We start from the raw sequence: 18,784 nt of genomic DNA, 5'->3' as shown, positions 1-18,784 counted from the left end.
GTTTTCAATACCATCTCAGTACATCTCGTTTTCTCTTCCCCTCTGTCCACAGTTCTCTAGTAGACGTTTTATTGTTCTCCCTACTCCTTTCAATCTGCTCACCTAAAACCTTCCTTCTCACTGCCCTTGCTTGCAGGCCCTTCCTTTCCAGTTATTTAAACCTTCTTCCCCTGACATTTTTGCAACCTACATCCAACAGGTATCTCAGCTTTTCAAGAGCCATTCCTGGCTGACAGGTGTCACTTCAAAAAGAAAGCTGCTGATGCGGTACTTGGGGTTAGTTTGTTGGAATTTTTTAAGCACGACTGCACAGTGGCACTACAAAGATGGGGATGTTAGGAAGCCAAGTTGGGGAGGAAGTGAATAAGACAAGGGAGGGAGACAAGGGAAAAAGAAGAGGTTAAGTTATTCTAGCAGAGAAAACAAAAAAATTATCAGCTATTGACAGTCAGAAAAAGGGTATTTGCTACTTTTTTAATTACCTTAACTTTGAATCTGGAAACATTTCTCTTGGCATAAAAAGTATGTGGTCTGTTCTGTACTTTCCCTTACCACAGAGACCTCACTCACACCTTTCTGCTGTGTGGCTCACTCTTGCTATTCTTCCCCAGTTTGAGAAACAGACAGACAAACACTCCTACCCACACTTCCTGGCTCATGCTACTCATTCTCCAAAGTCCTTTCACTCTCTGCCTACATCTAGTTTGGCTCAAGGGATATCCCTGGGCCACATCTTTCCTAGCCCTAGAGAAACATCTCAGTGCTTGCTCCTTATGAGATTTTCAGTACTGATTGAGTTTCAGTATCCAGCAGATACTGATAACCACATTCGATATTCAAGAAATTCAGAAAGCTTGGAATTATCACATCCCTTTTCTGAATGTTGTACATCTCCACACACTTGAAAAATACTAGTACTGTGTATGTATTTCCAGTCAAGACTAACACACACAAACTTGGACACTGTCTTTATTATACTCATTTTAAGGCATCAATCCTCCAAAGACTTACTTGCATGCTTAACTTTGATGGGGTCCCACTGAAATCAAGGGTATTACTCACAAAGAAAGTTAGGCATCTGCTTAAGTCTTTGTAGGAATGGTTCCTAAGGGTATGTCTTTACTAGCAACATGGCTGTGTAGTTGCGGCACTCCCAGCTCTGTAAAAGAGAGCTCTCCCAGCACTGTAAAAAGCCCACCCCCATGAGGGTAGTGGCTCCCAGTGCTGGTGCACTGTCTACACTGCCACTTTGCAGCACCCAGAGGGGTGTTTTTTCACACCCTTGAGAGAGAAAGTTTCAGCGCTGTAAAGTGGCAGTGTAAACAAGGCCTAAGTAGAAGGCACAAAACAGCAGGTGAATACAAAAAAAACAGGAAGAACAAGGTAACAATGAGATGATAACTATCAGCCTGATAACAATGCCCCATCTCAGTCAATCATGTTTTTCTTGCATGATTTCTCGGAGGTCATAAACCTAGTAGTTCTCCAGTCAATCATTGGATGTTCCAGGAAAGAATGAGTAGACAAAATATAAAATTTCTCAAATAAAAGAAAAAATTCTTTAAAAATGAATATTAGGCCTCCCTTACAAGTCATAACATTTAAAGAGCACAGTTTGCTCTTCCTTTGCAGGTCATCCTCAAGATGAGCTGAAAATGTCTATCTTTGTAAGCATTTTCATAACACGTAATTTGTTTGGAATTCCTGGAAAGTGTGTCAGGTTTCCTTCATGCCATGGTTTGGGAGTGAAATATCAAAGTGAAACTTCAGTGCATTACTTTCTGATGCCAATTTCTCTGCATTTCTAGCTCTGGAAAACATGCCAACCTTATTAAGTCAACATAACAGCTGCATGGTTCAGCTTGCACACAAAACTTTTGTCTGTTTTCATGAAATCACTGTTATTTCAACACAGTCTATGCCCAGAAGATAGTCAAAGTACTTCAGAGAGGTGCTAGTGATAGAACCACCCAGCATTACAGTATAGGAAAGCTGCTTTAGAACTATGGGGGATTCTCTGATTATCACCAACTAGAAAGTTCTTGTGATTTTTTTTAAGTGTTCCATCATCTCCTCAGATTTACGTGTATCCAAAACTATTAAATAAATGGACTATAACCCCGTGTAGCTAGAGAGAATAAAGTTAACACTAAATATTACTGAGGGACGAAGAAAGCATTTAAATCTGTGACTGATATCCTCGGTGGTGCAAAGCATCCACTAGTCCCATGCATTTCAACACGAGCTGTGGTTGCTCAGCACCGCTCAAGGTTTGGCCCTGTATCGACATAACTGAGTGCCCCAAGAAACAAAATCCCAACATATACTTCCGCCTAGTACAAACTTTAACCAATTTGATAAACATCTGGTGCTTTGTTTTATTATAGAATTTAACAGTGACCTTGCTGACATTATATTTCATTCTGTATTCTCCTGAGTTTAGGTGCATGAGATTCAGAAATCAAAGAGCTAGTTAAAGGTGTCTAAACATGCTAAATGCAGTTTACAATTCTAACTGTAGGCAGCATTCCTCCTGCTGAACATTATGTGTCAAGGTGGTCCCCTAGCATCAAAGCAACTATTAGCACACTAATATCTTTTGCCCTGACCCAGCATGTGTGCTCTCAGGAGACCAGTAAAAACTAATTTATTTTTCTAACTGGCTTCAGAAGATTGAGTGTTAGGAAATGTGTGTCACCTTGCTTTAAAAATGTGCACTTTTTCCCCTTCACTAAGGAGCACTGCTTCAAGGACTGAAAGATGTCCTGCTGAGAATCACAGCATATTAGGAAAGAACTGAGTAAGCACCGATAATTCCCACTTGTCGAGAGGCATTGCCATATACATTTAATTGAGTACTCCAAATTGATAAAACTATTAAAGGAACACAAGATATTTAACATTCATAATGTTACAAATGATAAAATTATGTAATATGTCAAGTTGAAGACAAAGGTATATTTGAGACAATGGTTTAGAAGTTTGCCTGGAATAGTTTTTACCAATTCACTTAAGCGTTTATTCAATTATTTACAAGTATCTATACAATTTATTAGAAGACATTATTAATTTGAAGAGGACTTGAGCTTTGCTAATTACAGTTTGTAGGACATTAAATATCCCAAATTTTTTTGTAATGTGAATGCAACATTGTAACTTTGCGACACTGCACCGCTATGGAGTGGCAATGACCAAGCCTAATGTCATCACATAACAACTTTGTTTTAGGAGGAAGTGTTAAAAGTAGCCATTTGGGGGAGTTACAAGGCTCTGGAGATTACAACAGATATCATATTGGCAGTTTTACTCTGAAATGTGACTATATAAAGATAGTTGTTTGCAGTGTTGTTGTAGCAACGTTGGTCCCAGGATATGAAAAAGACAAGATGTGTGAGGTAATCTTTTATTGCACCAACTTCTGTTGCTAAGAGAGACAAGCTTTTGAGCTCCACAGACCTGCAGAAGAGTTCTGTGGAGCTCAAAAGCTTATCTCTTTGACCAAGAGATGATTGGTCCAATAAAAGATATTACCCCCATCCACCTTGTCTCTCTCATATAAAAATGACTTTCTTAATTCATAGATCTTCTCCATGAGTACATTCAGAATCGTATGTGCTTACTTTAGTGACATATATATATATATATATATTGCTGTAAATCCTGCAGAATCCATACTATTGTTAAAACAGAGTAAGCTGGACTCTATTCTTTCTTGTGCATAGATACAAATGTTTACAAAGTTTCATTCAATTACATCTAGGCAACCCAAATGGCAATATGGTTGCAGGGGTCTCAATGAGAGTATAATTAGAAGACAATGAGATATATACACGCAACTGATGGCCTAAATAATATGCAGAACTTCTTTTACTGGTGATTACATACAAGAAAGAAAGAGCTCTGACCTCTCTCAATCAAAACTGAGTTTGCAAGGTTGCAGTTAAGAGATTCTTTTAAATTGTAAAATGAGCATGCTTAATATTAAAACAAAAGCATGGAAAGTCATGACATTTTTACTAACACAGAAAGCACTCTGAGGATCAGACTGTGTTTCAGTATGCAGTGTAGTTGTAGCCATGTTGGTCCCAGGATATTAGAGAGACAAGGCGGGTGAGGTTTTATCTTTTATTAAACCAACTTCTCTTGATGAGAGGGACAAGCTTTCAAGCACTTTGGAAACGGTAAAAGATTTCTGTTTAAAGAGATACCATTCCCTATTCTCTGTCATGTTTGTCACTGTCTACCCACATTTACTCTAAAAGGGAATGATCATACTGTAATACAAACAATACAACACATTTACACTAAATTTAATCTACTTTTTGATAGCCTGGAGGATACACTATATCTATACTAATTTATTTAAACAATTACATAGCTTACTATACATTTATTCAGAGTCAAATATTTACATGATGTTAAAAAATGGTAATTGACCCATTTCTTATTAAATAAATGATAGGAGTTTTTTTAGTAGGGTTTTGTGTCAAGCTGTATTTGGACTGAAATTGGAAATCAATTAAAAATTTACAACAGCAGTTGTTTTGAAATTATTTTCATTAGTTAAATAAAACTACCTTAAATGTGCTTTATACCCAAGGAAAATATCATCAAAACATTTTTTTGCACTTAAAACTGATTTATTAAAACAAATGAAGTATTGACTTTAGTTAGTGAATTGACAGATTGTTTCCAGTTCTCATGAACCAGATTTTTTCAAAGGTATTTAGATGCTTAAAGATGCAGAATAGCTGCCTAGTGGGATTTTCAAACTTTAACAGGTTAGGTGGCTAACTCCCATTAAAATCAATAGGAGTTAGGCACCTAACATACTCAGACACTTTTGAAAATCCCATTAGGCACCTATCTGAATCTTTAGGTGCCTAAATATTTTTTAAAATCTGGCCCCACATCCTTCAAGTTTTTAAAATTAGCAGAGCTCATCCCTTCCCACTTGATTTTTATTTATACATTTGAAAAGGAAAACAAGTTTTCCTGCCTTTTTAACTCCCCAAAATGTCATCTTAACTTTGAGTGAACTAGTCCAAATGAAGAAAATATTCTCTCTGTATCTGTTAACTAAATTGAAAACAAAAGTAATTAATTCAAAAGCTTTTCTGCACAACAGAAACTGAAAGTCCTTACATTTGGAAAAAAGTAAATACCAGTATTCACTTCATGGTCTGAAAATAACAGATATAGTAATGCAGTACATGACATCGTGATAGATTTATCAAGCTTGAGCTGACCTCAAAAAGTTAAGATGTTTTCCTTTTGATTCTCTATATAATTAAAAAAGCAGCATCCTTTAACTATTAACATGTGAGGGCTCATTGTTGCAGCTTTTTTAATTTAAATTACTTTAATAGTTTACAGTAAATTTAGGCCTAACATAGGCTGTCATAATTTCAATTTTAAATGGGTTTATTTTAAAAAAGAAAAATGTATTAAATTTAAATTTTTTTTTAAATCCATCAACTTTTATCCACCCTGAGTTAAAACTATTTGCCCTTTATTGATGGTTGGGCTCAGTTCTACAAACTAACTCCTGAAGTTTTCATGATTGCTATGCTTTATTTGGTAGAGAGCATGGTCAGGTGGTGAGAGAGCAGAACTGGGAGTCAGATTCAATTCCTGGGTCAAGCCACTTACTATTACTTTGTCTCAGTTTATCTGTAAAAAGTACAGAATGTGTCTGTCTGTCACAGGAATTTTGTGATGTTCAGTGTTTGTGAAGTACTTTGGAGGTGCTAGGATGTAAGTAGCTATACAATGTAAGTGCACAGTATGAAGAATTATTTGAAGTCCAAGAAATGTAATTTATAAAGGGCATCTTATTAAGCAGCGGCTTTTTTTTTTTTTTAATAGAAACTGCATTTGTAAGCATCTGTGGGAGCATCAAATGCACAGAAATTGCTACAAGAGACTTTTTAAAAATAATTTAACTACATACAATAAAATAAGTAATACAACTTACCAACATCCATGGCAGTTTCCATGAAGCTTTTCTGTCTTGAAGCAAATTCAGCTAGCAACTTTTGTTGCCTCTCTCTGGCCTTTTGTCGTCTACATGAAAGAGATATTAGAAATTTACTGGAGAAACTGGTATAACAGTGAGCAGGGGCGGCTCCAGGCACCAGCACAGCAAGCGCGTGCCTGGGGCGGCGTGCCGGTCACGGTGAGGGCGACAGTCAGGCAGCCTTCGATGGCATGCCTACGGGAGGTCTGCCGGTCCCGCGGCTTCGGCGGCAATTTGGCGGTGGGTACACCGAAGGCGCGGGATCACTCGCTGAAACGCCCCTGAATCCGTGAAGGCCGCCTGACTGCCGTGCTTGGGGTGGCAAAAAACAGAGCCGCCCACGACAGTGAGAGAAGAGTTAAACATTTATTTTCTTGGGTTGATAGCACAGCAGTTAGCACACCACACAATTTCGTCTGCGACACAAGGTTTACCACAGTCCCCTCTTTGCATTAATTTGTTAGACAGACAAATGAGGAATCTAATACCCTAGAAGTGATTCTTGATGATAAAAAAGGAGTAGTTTTTGTTGGTTGCACTGGAAGGGATGAATGCCAGCCAACAAAACCAAAGGATGATGATCTAATCAGGACTTACCAGTATAGAAGAAATAAGGACATTACTCTTGAATGTTATTTTTGTACCACATCAGGGAAGAGCAACTCCCAGAAAATGGAAGCAAGATGGAGGAAAATGGCAGCATCAGTATAAACACACCACAATATCTTCTAGTGTCCATACTTTTCTGCTACCCTTGCAAATAGTGATTAAAATTTACTAGTCCAGGCCAAAAAACGGCATACAAATCAGGTAGTTTTGTTGCTATTGCCTGTGGTCAGGGAAAAAAGAGGATAAAGGACCTGGAGTAGGAGGAGGGAACAAACACCAAATTCTTGTTTTAGCTATCCATTTATAAATATGTACAAAATGTATTATAAGATATATAAAAGGATGCTAAGGTTGCAACATCAAGCATTCAAAAGTTAAGAAACACTAAAATTAATCCTGCTCAAGCAAACTTGACTGATTTTTCCAAAGATACTGAACATCCACAGCTCCAACTGACTTCACTTGCAGTTGTGAGTGCTCAGCTCTTCTGAAAATCATGATCATGGTGTCTCAAATTGAGCCCCATAAAAGGAGTACCACACAATTAGTGGTCACCTAGGGAATTTTGGTTTCAGTGACTTGCCCAAGATCACAAAGGAAGTTCATTGAAGAGCCAGAGGTAGAACCAAATTGTCCTGGGTATTATTCAGCTGCTTTAACCATAAGATCATCAATGCTCTTCTTGAGTTGCTACCTACTAACTGGTTCCAAGTTCATGTGACTATATCGTCATCACAAAATTAGTATAAATTATTCAGCATAAAACAGCCTGGGAAAATATCCAAACTCTGCTCATAAAGAGCCCTAAGAGAACACTAGAATCAAGACTGAATTATTTTTTCAACCAAAGGTGATAGCAAGGATTAAAATAATTGGTAAGGTATTGAAAAACCTCATACAGCAGTTGCTTACACTGGTGGGAAAAAAGTGGCCTTTAAATTCCAGTGCTGCCTGCTCATTATCTTTCACAGGTCTGGTTTCTCCTCATCACACTTTTCCCACCCAAAAACACAAACAAATTAATTAGAGCCAATAAACAAATCTCTGAAATGAGCTTCTATAGCTGGGATATTAGCTGTTCTGTCATTCCAGTTTATTTTTTAAAATTAAGTTTGCTTTGGAAATGTTTTGGAAAAGGACTTTACACAGTTTATGGTCATATTAACAAAGAAAACTCACTAATTTATTTTAAGATGCATTTAAAAATATTACAATAAGTATAATGGTACCTATTAATTGTTTGAGTATTTGGAGGAGTCAGTCACTAGGCTCTCTGTTGGCTGCCCAACCTCCCCTTCCCCCCCTTCCCATTTACTGAGAAAAATGACATACACGCGCATTATATGGAAATATATAAAATTTTCTGTTTTAAAGTAAACAAAAAGTTACCCTGAAAATTAAATCACAGTGAATTGTATGGTGTCTCAATAGGACCCTGATAATGAAATTATTTACACTGATTAAGTAAAATATAGTTTTAAGAAAGGGCAAGAGTAATTAGTAATTGTTTTTCTTGGGCAAGTATTATTTAACTTAGTCAATTTTCTTAGGCATTTTTAGAATTCAAGTATCGCCGCATGTGCACATGATTATTTGTCACATTGAAAAGTCACCACTTTTTAAAAATATTTCCTTACACAATTTTAAGATTGATTATTTTAGAGGATGCATCAGTAATGTAAGACAACCTCTTATTAGAATTATTGTAGTAATTTTTCCCTGGAATTTTTTCCTCAACCTATGCTTCGCTTTTACTAAAACAGTCTGACTGTAAATAGAGAACCTTAATAAGGAGACATAAACAAACTCTGACAGATTCAGTACAGCTCAGTAATTTTCCGTGATGGCCCAAGGGCCTAAGACACTGAGGCTGAAAAATATTGCAAGCAGTTCAGTCTCTCTTCTAACTCTATGTCTTAGTTTCTATGGTGACAATCGATCATGTGGGAGATGCCAAGTTTGTCTTTGTAGGTTGAGGTAACTAGAAATGGGTCATCACTGAGTGCTCAAACACTGCCTGCTCAATCTTCATTATTACAAAACTAGACTTGAAATACAAATGTAAATTGAATCTTAGATTCATGCTGCTCACACAGTCATCAGATTAGATCCATTTTAATTCTAAACTGTAACAAGGTACTGCCTGTTAGAAAATTTGTTTCAAGTCTTTGCAAACATCATCACTGATTCAAGGAGGTGGAAAAATAGTCACTTGGATGACAAAGAACTGGAAATTATCATTTTTTATCATCACGTGATCCTTTGAGTTTTATTCAACATAAAAGTATTCAGAACATGTCTGCTCAAATGTCACATCCTTTACAGAGAAAAAGCACAAATTATCCTTTATTACATGAAAAATACAGTTCTGTTTCACTTATTCTCTCTTCCCCTCTGTGTAAACTGAAGAATCCTCAGTTGCACAACTGAGGCATAAGTATTTCTAAGTGCAGCACTGTATTTTTAAAGAGACGATCAGCACATTTTTAAAAAAGCAAGTTTCACATTCAAAAGTTTCTTCTTTAGTTCACTGAATGATTGAAAAAAGTTTTAATTTTTATTTTGTAGTGTTTAGTTTATATTTAGTTTTGGTTTTATATTTAGTCAAGGTATTTAGATAATATGGTTCGTAAAAACATGAATTTATTTTGGGTTTATTTTATTTAAAGAAAAATACACTTCTAGTATTAGGGTTTTGTATGAGTCTAAAGCCCACAGTAATTTTAAGCAGCCACAGAGACTTCAGTGAGAGAATAGATTATATAAAACATCATTTGCTCAAGGTCACACCGGTCTTTTCTGAAAAGACCAGCTTTCTTCTTTGCCACTCCAGCCAGTATAGCTTTTCTTGAAGTGCCTAAAAGCTGTACGTCTTAGAATCCTACAGTTCTTAAGGTCTATATTGTATTCAACTAGAATAGAATGAATTTTGTTGTTGTTGTTTTTAAACTTTCCCAAACCATTTTAAAACAAATTGAAATTACAAGTACACTATGTACACACACACACTTTATGTTCTTGGAAATGTATAGTTTTTATAAAAGACTGAAAAAATGGATCAGGCTGATCCATTCTATTTCTGGATTTCTTTCAGCTATGTTCATACCAATATTATCTTGACAAGTAAACCACTTGAAGATGGAACAGCTCAGAAGAAAGCTGATCTTTTCAAAAAAAGAAAAATGTTTCCTTGAGCAATGAAGGACAAACTGACCTGCTAGATGATCTAATCTTTCACTGAAGTCTCTCTGGTTCTCCAAAAGTTACTAGAAATGTAACTGTATGAAAGTTACTGGAAATGCATTTTTCTTCAAATAAAATAAACCAAAAATAAATTCAGATGTGATATTCTGTGTGTAGGTGTGTATACAACCACACACAAAAATATCCCCTATTTACTTAATGTTATTTAGGTTGCACAGTAGATCATCAGAAGTTCCTCATACAACCTTAATTCTGCCCTATCTGCATATGCACTAAGATACTCTTCAATTACATGATCACATACTATTTTTTGCCACTTAATATTCTTTTAACATGTTCTATTCAAGTACTTTAGAGAGAGAGAGAGAGAGAAAGAGAGAGAAGGAAAAACACACTATGTGTGACTGTGCCCCATCCAGAAGTGTAATTCTTTGTGGCATGAGTGACATGCTGGAAAGCACTGAATGTTGAGCAATTTTAGTAGCAAGACGCTAGCATGGTCTTCTGGGCATAACACAAACTGCATACAGCGATTTTTGAAAGCTTCTCTCTGCCAAATCTGAACAGATTTTGATGGGAACATCAATAGGCAGGATTATCCTCCTGCCAACTTTCAAAATCATACCGAAAGCAATGGAGACACTAGTGTTCCACCAAAAAAAAAAAAAAAAAAAAGGTAGGAAAAATATATTAGACAACCTTTATACAGAAGTTACGTCTCTCCTGCTACAATATACACACAGGTATACACAGAGACAATAAACATGCGACTGTGCACTTTATCAGACATACAATGTCATTATGTGCCCACTAATTCATCTCCCCTGATCTTATTCCAGCCTTGCAAGCCCATGGTCAGCTTCAAACTGCCTTATTTAAAAAAAAAAACTATCTGCCAGGGAAACAGTTTCTTCCTTGTCTTTGCTAATGTAGAGAATTTATCTCCCTTTCCATCCTCCCAAAAGTACAGCTGGCTCAAAGCCTAGGAAAGGAGAGAAAGTCTTCAGATAGTAACAGCTGTTCTAGACATTAAAAGGTGTCTGTTTTAAAGTTCTTTATTTTGTAGCCCTGAATGTCTAGAATCTATGTTTTTGATCATGGACCAAAAATGGTTGAGAACCACTGATGCAGACAAAAGTCATGATCCCCAATCCAAAGACCTCACATATAACATGACAAGAGATGACCAAGAACAATGGGAAGAGTTAAGGAAAGGGAAGACAAGTGTTACAAAAACAAGAACATATGCTAACCATCATTAGTTATACACATAGCAGGAAACTTTTCCCCAAGAAATTCTTCATGTAAAGGCCCAATCCTGCAAGGTGCTGATGACACTCAACACACACTTTAATCAGGCAGCTTGCAGGACTGGCTGTTGAAAACTAGAGTTATAATTTAAGATTTTAAATTTTTTGGTAAATTATTTGTTGGTTTAGCGATTACTGCCGAAGAGATAGATCAATTTATCAGACAGACAGGGGTACATACCACCCCCCCCCCCCCAGTGTGCCCCATATTATTTTTAATATATTACCTTTCCTCTTTGTCCAAGGTTTTCTTCTCTGCAGGACTAATCTTTTTTGGTGGTACAGGAGGAGTCACTTTTCTGCATATCTCTTCAATGATCCGTTTATTCAATCTGCTTTGTACTGCAGCTTTCAATAAAATTCTTTCTACTGCTGTCATCCCATCACCATGAGAATATTTAGGAATTTCTGGTTGGATTAAAACCTCCATATCATCAAACCATGGAGGATAATAAGAATTTTGTTTTCCTGAGAGTTTATGATGAAGTTTGATTAGCAGGGACAATATGCTTTCTTTGATTTCCAGAATGGCTGTGGTTAGCTGTGGTGTTGCACCAGGTGCTGACCATTTCATTGATGTCTTGGGACGAACTACCTGACTTGCTTCACTACTATTGCGATTGATAATTTCCTGAAATTTCTTTCTACGTTCTGCAACCAAGCTGAACACTTGAGCTGTCCCTGAATTCTTAAAAAAAGAAAGAGCTATTTGTAGTGGATTAATAAAAGGGAGTACAAGAATCAACAATAATCATTTTGCAAAACTATATGCAACATCTTTTCAGCTTCCAACAGCTAGCTAATGAAAAAACAATGAAGCCATTCCTATGCCTTTAATTTCCTCTTCCCAAGCAATTAGTTATTTTGCCATAATTTAAAAATATTTCTATATTCAAAATACTCCTGCATGTCCAACATGCTTTTATACATATTGATTATACTCATAAATATAAAAAGCCAGGTATGAAAATGTAAAGTGTATATATATATATTTAGCTGAACAGCAAATAATCAATTTCATATTTAACATTAAGATACTGAACTCAGTGAGCTGTTGAGTGATCAAAACTATAGAGAATCAAGTTACTTTTTAAGTGCCTAAATGTGGCATTCGGAGCTTAACTTTTGGATCCTATTTTTTTAAAAACTTAGTCCACATTTTCCAGAAAAGCTGAGCACCCAACAGCAGCCAATTATTTAGGTGACGAAATATGGAATGGGGAGTCTATTTAGGTGCTCACGTTTGTTGTTGTTGTTGTTGTTTTAAATCATGGCCAATTTTTATTGGGAAAAAAAAATGTTGTGCTAACACACAAAAATATCTACTATATAAACTATACTTCATTGCTGTAGCTTTCTTTAAATCTGGTGTTCTTACGTAAAAACATTAACAAAGACTGGATTATATACTGGTTATACATATTTTATGATTCCAGTTTGTAAAAATTAATTCTGCTTCCACAAAAACAAACCAATTTGCCATTAATCATTTCAAATACACTTTCTACATCACATTAATAAGTTAAGATTATTCAGATACGAGAAGCTAGACAACAGAACATTATTATATGTTAGTAACATTAGTTTGCCATCTTCAAATTCTAAGTCATTCAAGTCTATTAGTCTATTATTTAAGAATGAGAGGCTGACAAAATGCATAGGTACTTGCAAAATAAAAAAAGTCTCAGAAATTAATGGATTTCACTGGAAGTTATGGTGAGCATAGTTAAAGCCATGTTGCCAGTTAAGGGCATTAGAATACAAACTGCACACAAATCTACCTCTCTTTGAAGGCTCTTAGACCGCCTTGGACTCTGGTAGGTTGGGCAGGGAGGAAAAAGAGGGTGGAATTAAAAACGGTCATTTGGAAAAAGGTATGTTTTGAAATAACTTCCACACTTTAGGAATAATCCTGCCACAGAAATAATGTAGGAGTATTGGTGAGGAAAAATACTCCTGAGAAACTTATAAAACTAATCAATATTAAGGTAAGTTAAATGGTCTTAAAAAAAAAAATCAATATATTAGTTACATCTTTCTGGCATTCTTATTACAGAAGGCAAAAAACCTGGGATTTCTTTACACTTACTTGGGAAGAAGCTAAACCATCAGAGCTGGTACTTGCAGGTGGTTCTCTCTTTACTTCTGGAGCAGTCTCTGGTACTCTCACTCGAACATAGTTAATAAAGTGACGCATGTTAGACACCAAGTTATTATCTGGAAACCAACTGTCATGGCAACGTTCATGTTCACCAACAGAATCCTAGAGTAATAGCCATGAAAAACAAATCAATGGAAAAAACTTTGTGTAAATTTTATTTTTATATATATATCTATTAGATAGATATTTCTTTTATAGACTATGATAAATAATGTTGCTTTTAGAACTGTACCAAAGCTGATTATTATCTCTGTAGTAAAAGGGAACCGTACACTGGAATATGTACCTCGGTAAAAACTATACAGATCTTCAAAAATGCTAGTGACAGACTGCTGGACTGAGAACCTCAAAAAATGTACAAAGATTATATTTTGTTCAAATATAAGCGTCTATAAGTATATAAAAAGAGCACTCATGAGGAGGAAAGGAATTCTTCAGGGTAGAAAAAAGTGGTATGAACTGAGAGTAATGGGACAAAATTTCTAACTGTGAGCTCTAGTATAGGGTAAACTAATCTTCTAAGGCAGTGGTTCTCAAACTTTTGTAGTGGTGACCCCTTTCACATAGCAAGCCTCTGAGTGCGACCCCCCTTATTAATTAAAAACACTTTTTATATATTTAACACCATTATAAATGCTGGAGGCAAAGCGAGGTTTCGGGTGGAGGCTGACAGCTCGCGACCCCCTGTGCAATAACCTCATGACCCCGTGAGGCGTCCCGATCCCCAGTTTGAGAACTCCTGTTCTAAGGAGAATAGCAGAAGTCCAGGTGCCTGAGTCATATAAAACAGAACTGGATAAAGCAATGAAAAAAAATATATCGTAAGGAAAAATCCTGCACTAGTTAGGGGCACGGACTAGCTGACCTACACAGAACCACATATATTCAAGAGCTATCTATCTAGGTTCTTACAGGAAAAGGTAATGTGAAATTCAATGGCTTTCTTCAAAATAATGGTATATCGCTGCCTTCTAATGCTTTTCATTTTGACAAAAAAATATATATATATTTTCTAGGTCAGCAGTTCTCAAACTGTGGGTGGGGACCCCAAAGTGGTCCCAACCCCATTTTAATGGGGTTGCCAGGGCTGTCTTAGACTTTCTGGTGTCTGGAACCAAAGCCTGAGGGCGTCAGCCCTGGGCATCATGACTCAGGTTACAGGCCCTGTGCCTGGAGCTGAAGTCCTTGGACTACAGCTTTGGTCCCCACACTGGGGGCTCGGGCTGGCTCAGGCTTTGATACCCCCTCCTGGGATTATGTAGTAATTTTATTGTCTGAAGGGGGTTATGGTGCAATGAAGTTTGAGAACCCCTGCATAGGTCAAATAGTCTTTCATTATGCTGCCATTATATATTTTTATCAAATATTGTCCCTTTCACCAGTATTCTAGATATCGTCATCTACAGTACTAATGTTTTATGACCTCAGTATTTTCAGTGCTGACAGTTACATGGGTAAAGGACAATGATTTCTCCAATAGTTAATGGGATTCCTCCATGAAAATTTCTCACTTAACCACACTAAACTGGATGCTGTTTTCAGTATTTTTCTAAATGGGTTGTTCACCTATACAAAAACTGCGTGATGGTTTAAGATAACTGTTGTTCTGGAACTGTAATGCTGTCAAGTAAATTTGAGGAATGGTAAATTCCTCTCATCCACCACCACTTTATCTCCATTTTAAAAACAGGTTTTTAAAAATAGAGTTTCTGTCCTAAGTGCTTTCTCCTTTTTCATATGATGTTTCTTATTAAGCTATCCAAAATATAGCTTCACTTCATTTATTTCCTTGTTTGCACATTACATTAAATAATGGAACAGTATGGTTCTGGGAATAAAATTTGTTTGTGAAATTCATTAACAAAAACACTTAAGATTTTGCTTCCTTTATGTAATGTCTGGGGCCAAATTCTGCTCTCAGATATTCACAGATTTTAAAGGCAGAGAGATCATTGTGGTTAGCTAGTCTAACTACCTGCATAAAATAAGCCATAGAATTATACCTAGGAAACTGCTGTAACAGTAGTTTAACTTGTGATTGAACTACAGTCTGTCTTTAAGACAGACAACCAATCTTGATTTAAAGATTTCAGGTGATGGAGAATCCACCATATCCCTTGTTAAGTAGTTTCAACGATAAATGACCCTTAATGCTAAAAAAAAGGCACTTCACTTCCAGTCTGAACTTGTTAAGCTTCAACTTCCAGCCACTGGGAGTTATAGAAGCATTTTAAAGTAAATAATTTGATTCTAACTTTTTCAAAAGTCCATGGAAAATGGAAATTTTACCTTGGCCCCTGATCCTGCACATTACTTTTTCCATCCACATGGCGTCTCACTGAGGCCAATGGACTCTGTGCAGGTACAGGGACCTGACCATGTGGAACAACCCGAATGGCTCTCAGCCTACCGTTACGATATCCTCCCTGTAAAGAATCCTCCCAGACGTGGGATACTCAATTTTAAAACTACTAAAAAAAAAAAAAAAAAAAAAAAAAAAAAAGGTATCTTTACTACGTTTCATTTGTGTAGCCTTCAGTTGGTGACTAAGCGTTGGTGTGAAGATTAATATTGTGCAATTAGACAGACCTACTCTAGTTTCATAGAACAAGTAGGAGTTTTTGTTTGTTTTTAGCTAGCAGAATATTATTGATCGCCATGAATTCTCTGAATATCTCGTTGTTTAAGGGTTTTTTTGGTGCATACAGATAGGATTTAAAAACCTCTTTTCATCATTAAAAAGCCCAAACCTTAATAAGAGTTTGACCTTGTGGTTGTGACACACCTTTGCAGACCTGTTGTTGTGAATTCATTTGATAATTTTTGCAACTTTTATATTTTCTATAATTTTTGTAATGTGTAAGAATACTGAAAGTGAGAAGACCAATATGATAACCAATATATCAAGTTGAGAACAGGCAAAGAGGTACTTGAAAGCTATTCTTTAAGTGAGCTTTATAGTCAGTTCATTTTCTGTAAACATCTTCAAGCAATAATTTACTAAATATCAGCCAAAGCCACTGCACCACTCATGTTATGACATTACACAGACCATTCCAGCATATGCACTACAAGATTTTAATTTAATTTTCACCACTGTATGCTACCTTATGATATTCAAAAAACACATATTAATTTAAAACAAAAGTTAAGCAAAACACTCCTGAAGAAAGTTTATTAACTAGCTATTATTTATTTTCTCAAGATAATTTCCCCAGGAAATAGCCCAAATCTTAAGGAAGGGTCCTGAAATCCAAAAAAAAATATTGGGACCAAGAGCCCCATCTTGTAAACCTAGCTTACACACGTAAATCCAATTGTAATTGCATACAAGTATGGACTGTATGATTAGGTGCCAAGTCTTCAGGTTAGACTACTAAAATGATATTGTTTCATGAAGACCTGTTTAAAATAGGAGGAAACAAGAGAGAACTAATTCCAACACCAGCTAATTTCAGCAATTTGGCAATGTTCAATCACAGTCACATCAACAAATAATAAAGCCACTTAACTGTCTGCCTTGCTGTAACCTGAAACAGAAATATTAAGAAGCCTCAAACTGATCCCTGGTTATATGATAAAATGACAATCCTGTATCTCTAATCAAATTTTAAAATTCTCATGATTAAATTTGGTTTTAAAATAATGCCTACAGCTTCTTAATTTTATTGTTTAAAGATCATATATAAATAATACTTTCCTTATTAAAAAGCAAAAAAATAATGACATTTAACACTTACTTCTTCATCAGACTCCTGCTCTGGTGAATCTTCTAGTCCCAATTCAATCAAATACAAAACCATGCAAAGGACATGTTCTGACAAATTTTGATGATCCATCAATATCTAGGGGGAAAAATTTATATTTGTAACTCAGAAGATGAGCATTTTGAGACCCTCATATGAAAAGTGCAAAGACAGCTGCCAAAGAAACTGATGGAAGAGGTCTGTAACCTAAACTGAAAGATAAAGAAGGTAACCAAGATTTTCTTTTGATAGCAGATAAGGGGTTCGCGTAAGATTTGCTGCCCCAGAACATGAGCCTTTTTCCACTTACACCTGAATGCCCTTCCAAGTAAGCTCTTCAGAGAAAATAGATGGATTTGAGACACCTGCTTGAAAATACCAAACCTTTTTCTTTGCATACTCTCAGGAGCCATACCTATTGAGAGTGGAAACCTGAGTGGGAATGAATGTATTAAAAAGAGCAGTTAGACAGACACCATGCCACATCAACACTTCTGTTGTCCAATTCTTTCATTCAGAATTTAAGCTCTGATTTTAAATACAAGTTTCTTGCTCTTAGAATTGTGAAGGAAGACTGCCAATGTGAACTGATTTAGTGCTATCCTACTGCATCTACAAGGAATGACAGTCTGAAACAATAGCTCTCAGATAGGTCAACTGCCCTATTCATCTTACCGGGATGTTTACTCTGAAGCACCCCAACAACTTAAACGCCATTCTTTTCCTCAAGAGAAAACTCTACATAGTTTCTAGACTCCAACCCAGTATCCATCTCCCAGTTTGCCTGACTCCTGAAAGGCTATAAAAACAAAAGATTTGGGATCTCCAAGTAGGTATCTCAAGTCCTCTTAACTTCCCTGAATGAGTCTGCTGGAAGGACATTTAAATGTAAACAGAGAATGACTGTTTTCCTTTTTCCCCCTCCTACAGTCCAAAAACTCCTTCCAGCAGAAGCCTATGAAGGCTAAAACTCCTCAAGTTTACAAAGAAAAGGGGGCGAAGAGGGAAAAAAAGGGAAAATGAAAAATTAAGGAAGGCATAGTACCTGGCTCCTACCTTACCGTTCAGTACTCAGAGACAGAACTCTGCCAGCAAGAGCCTTTCCCACAGCTTAGTACAAATAAAGTACCACAGACAGGCAGTTATTCTGCTCCCATTAAAATGCATTTTCTGCCTACTACCATGCACCCATCCAAACTCCCAGTGATAGTAAGAAAAAATAAAACATCAGAAATGTAAGGTTATAAAGAAAACAAAACAAAAAAAACAACCCACCAGATGCTTTTGTCACTCACGCATGCTCAGCTTATAGCAATGAGATGAGAACAACTCATGCAGTTGTTAATTGAGATCATGCACTCACAGTGCTGAGAGTCTGACTATTGACTTAGAATCATAGAATCATAGAATCATAGAATATCAGAGTTGGAAGGGACCTCAAGAGGTCATCTAGTCCAACCCCCTGCTCAAAGCAGGACCAATTCCCAGCTAAATCATCCCAGCCAGGGCTTTGTCAAGCCGGGCCTTAAAAACCTCCAAGGAAGGAGACTCCACCACCTCCCTAGGTAACGCATTCCAGTGTTTCACCACCCTCCTAGTGAAATAGTTTTTCCTGATATCCAACCTGGACTTCCCCCACCGCAACTTGAGACCATTGCTCCTTGTTCTGTCATCTGCCACCACTGAGAACAGCCAAGCTCCATCCTCTTTGGAACCCCCCTTCAGGTAGTTGAAG

At 36.6% G+C, this 18,784-nt stretch overlaps 1 protein-coding gene across 11 annotated transcripts in view; it reads right to left on the bottom strand.

Moving 5' to 3' along the window:
- UBR3 (ubiquitin protein ligase E3 component n-recognin 3) overlaps positions 1-18,784 on the bottom strand; it is a 211,124-nt gene that overhangs the window by 81,689 nt on the left and 110,651 nt on the right. For 8 of the 11 annotated variants that reach the window (XM_065560743.1, XM_065560735.1, XM_065560736.1 and 5 more), the window contains 5 exons: positions 17,044-17,148; positions 13,232-13,405; positions 12,924-12,956; positions 11,370-11,830; positions 5,978-6,066 (listed from right to left, as the gene is read on the bottom strand). In XM_065560743.1, coding sequence (XP_065416815.1) covers positions 5,978-6,066; positions 11,370-11,830; positions 12,924-12,956; positions 13,232-13,405; positions 17,044-17,148 — 862 coding nt within the window. The remainder of the gene's footprint in view (positions 1-5,977; positions 6,067-11,369; positions 11,831-12,923; positions 12,957-13,231; positions 13,406-17,043; positions 17,149-18,784) is intronic. The other 3 variants (XM_065560744.1, XM_065560737.1, XM_065560738.1) reach the window with 1 other exon arrangement.

Source organism: Chrysemys picta, chromosome 11, assembly GCF_011386835.1.
Source record: "Chrysemys picta bellii isolate R12L10 chromosome 11, ASM1138683v2, whole genome shotgun sequence".
In the NCBI taxonomy this organism is placed as follows: domain Eukaryota; kingdom Metazoa; phylum Chordata; order Testudines; family Emydidae; genus Chrysemys; species Chrysemys picta.
This window is presented reverse-complemented; position numbering and strand designations above follow the sequence as displayed.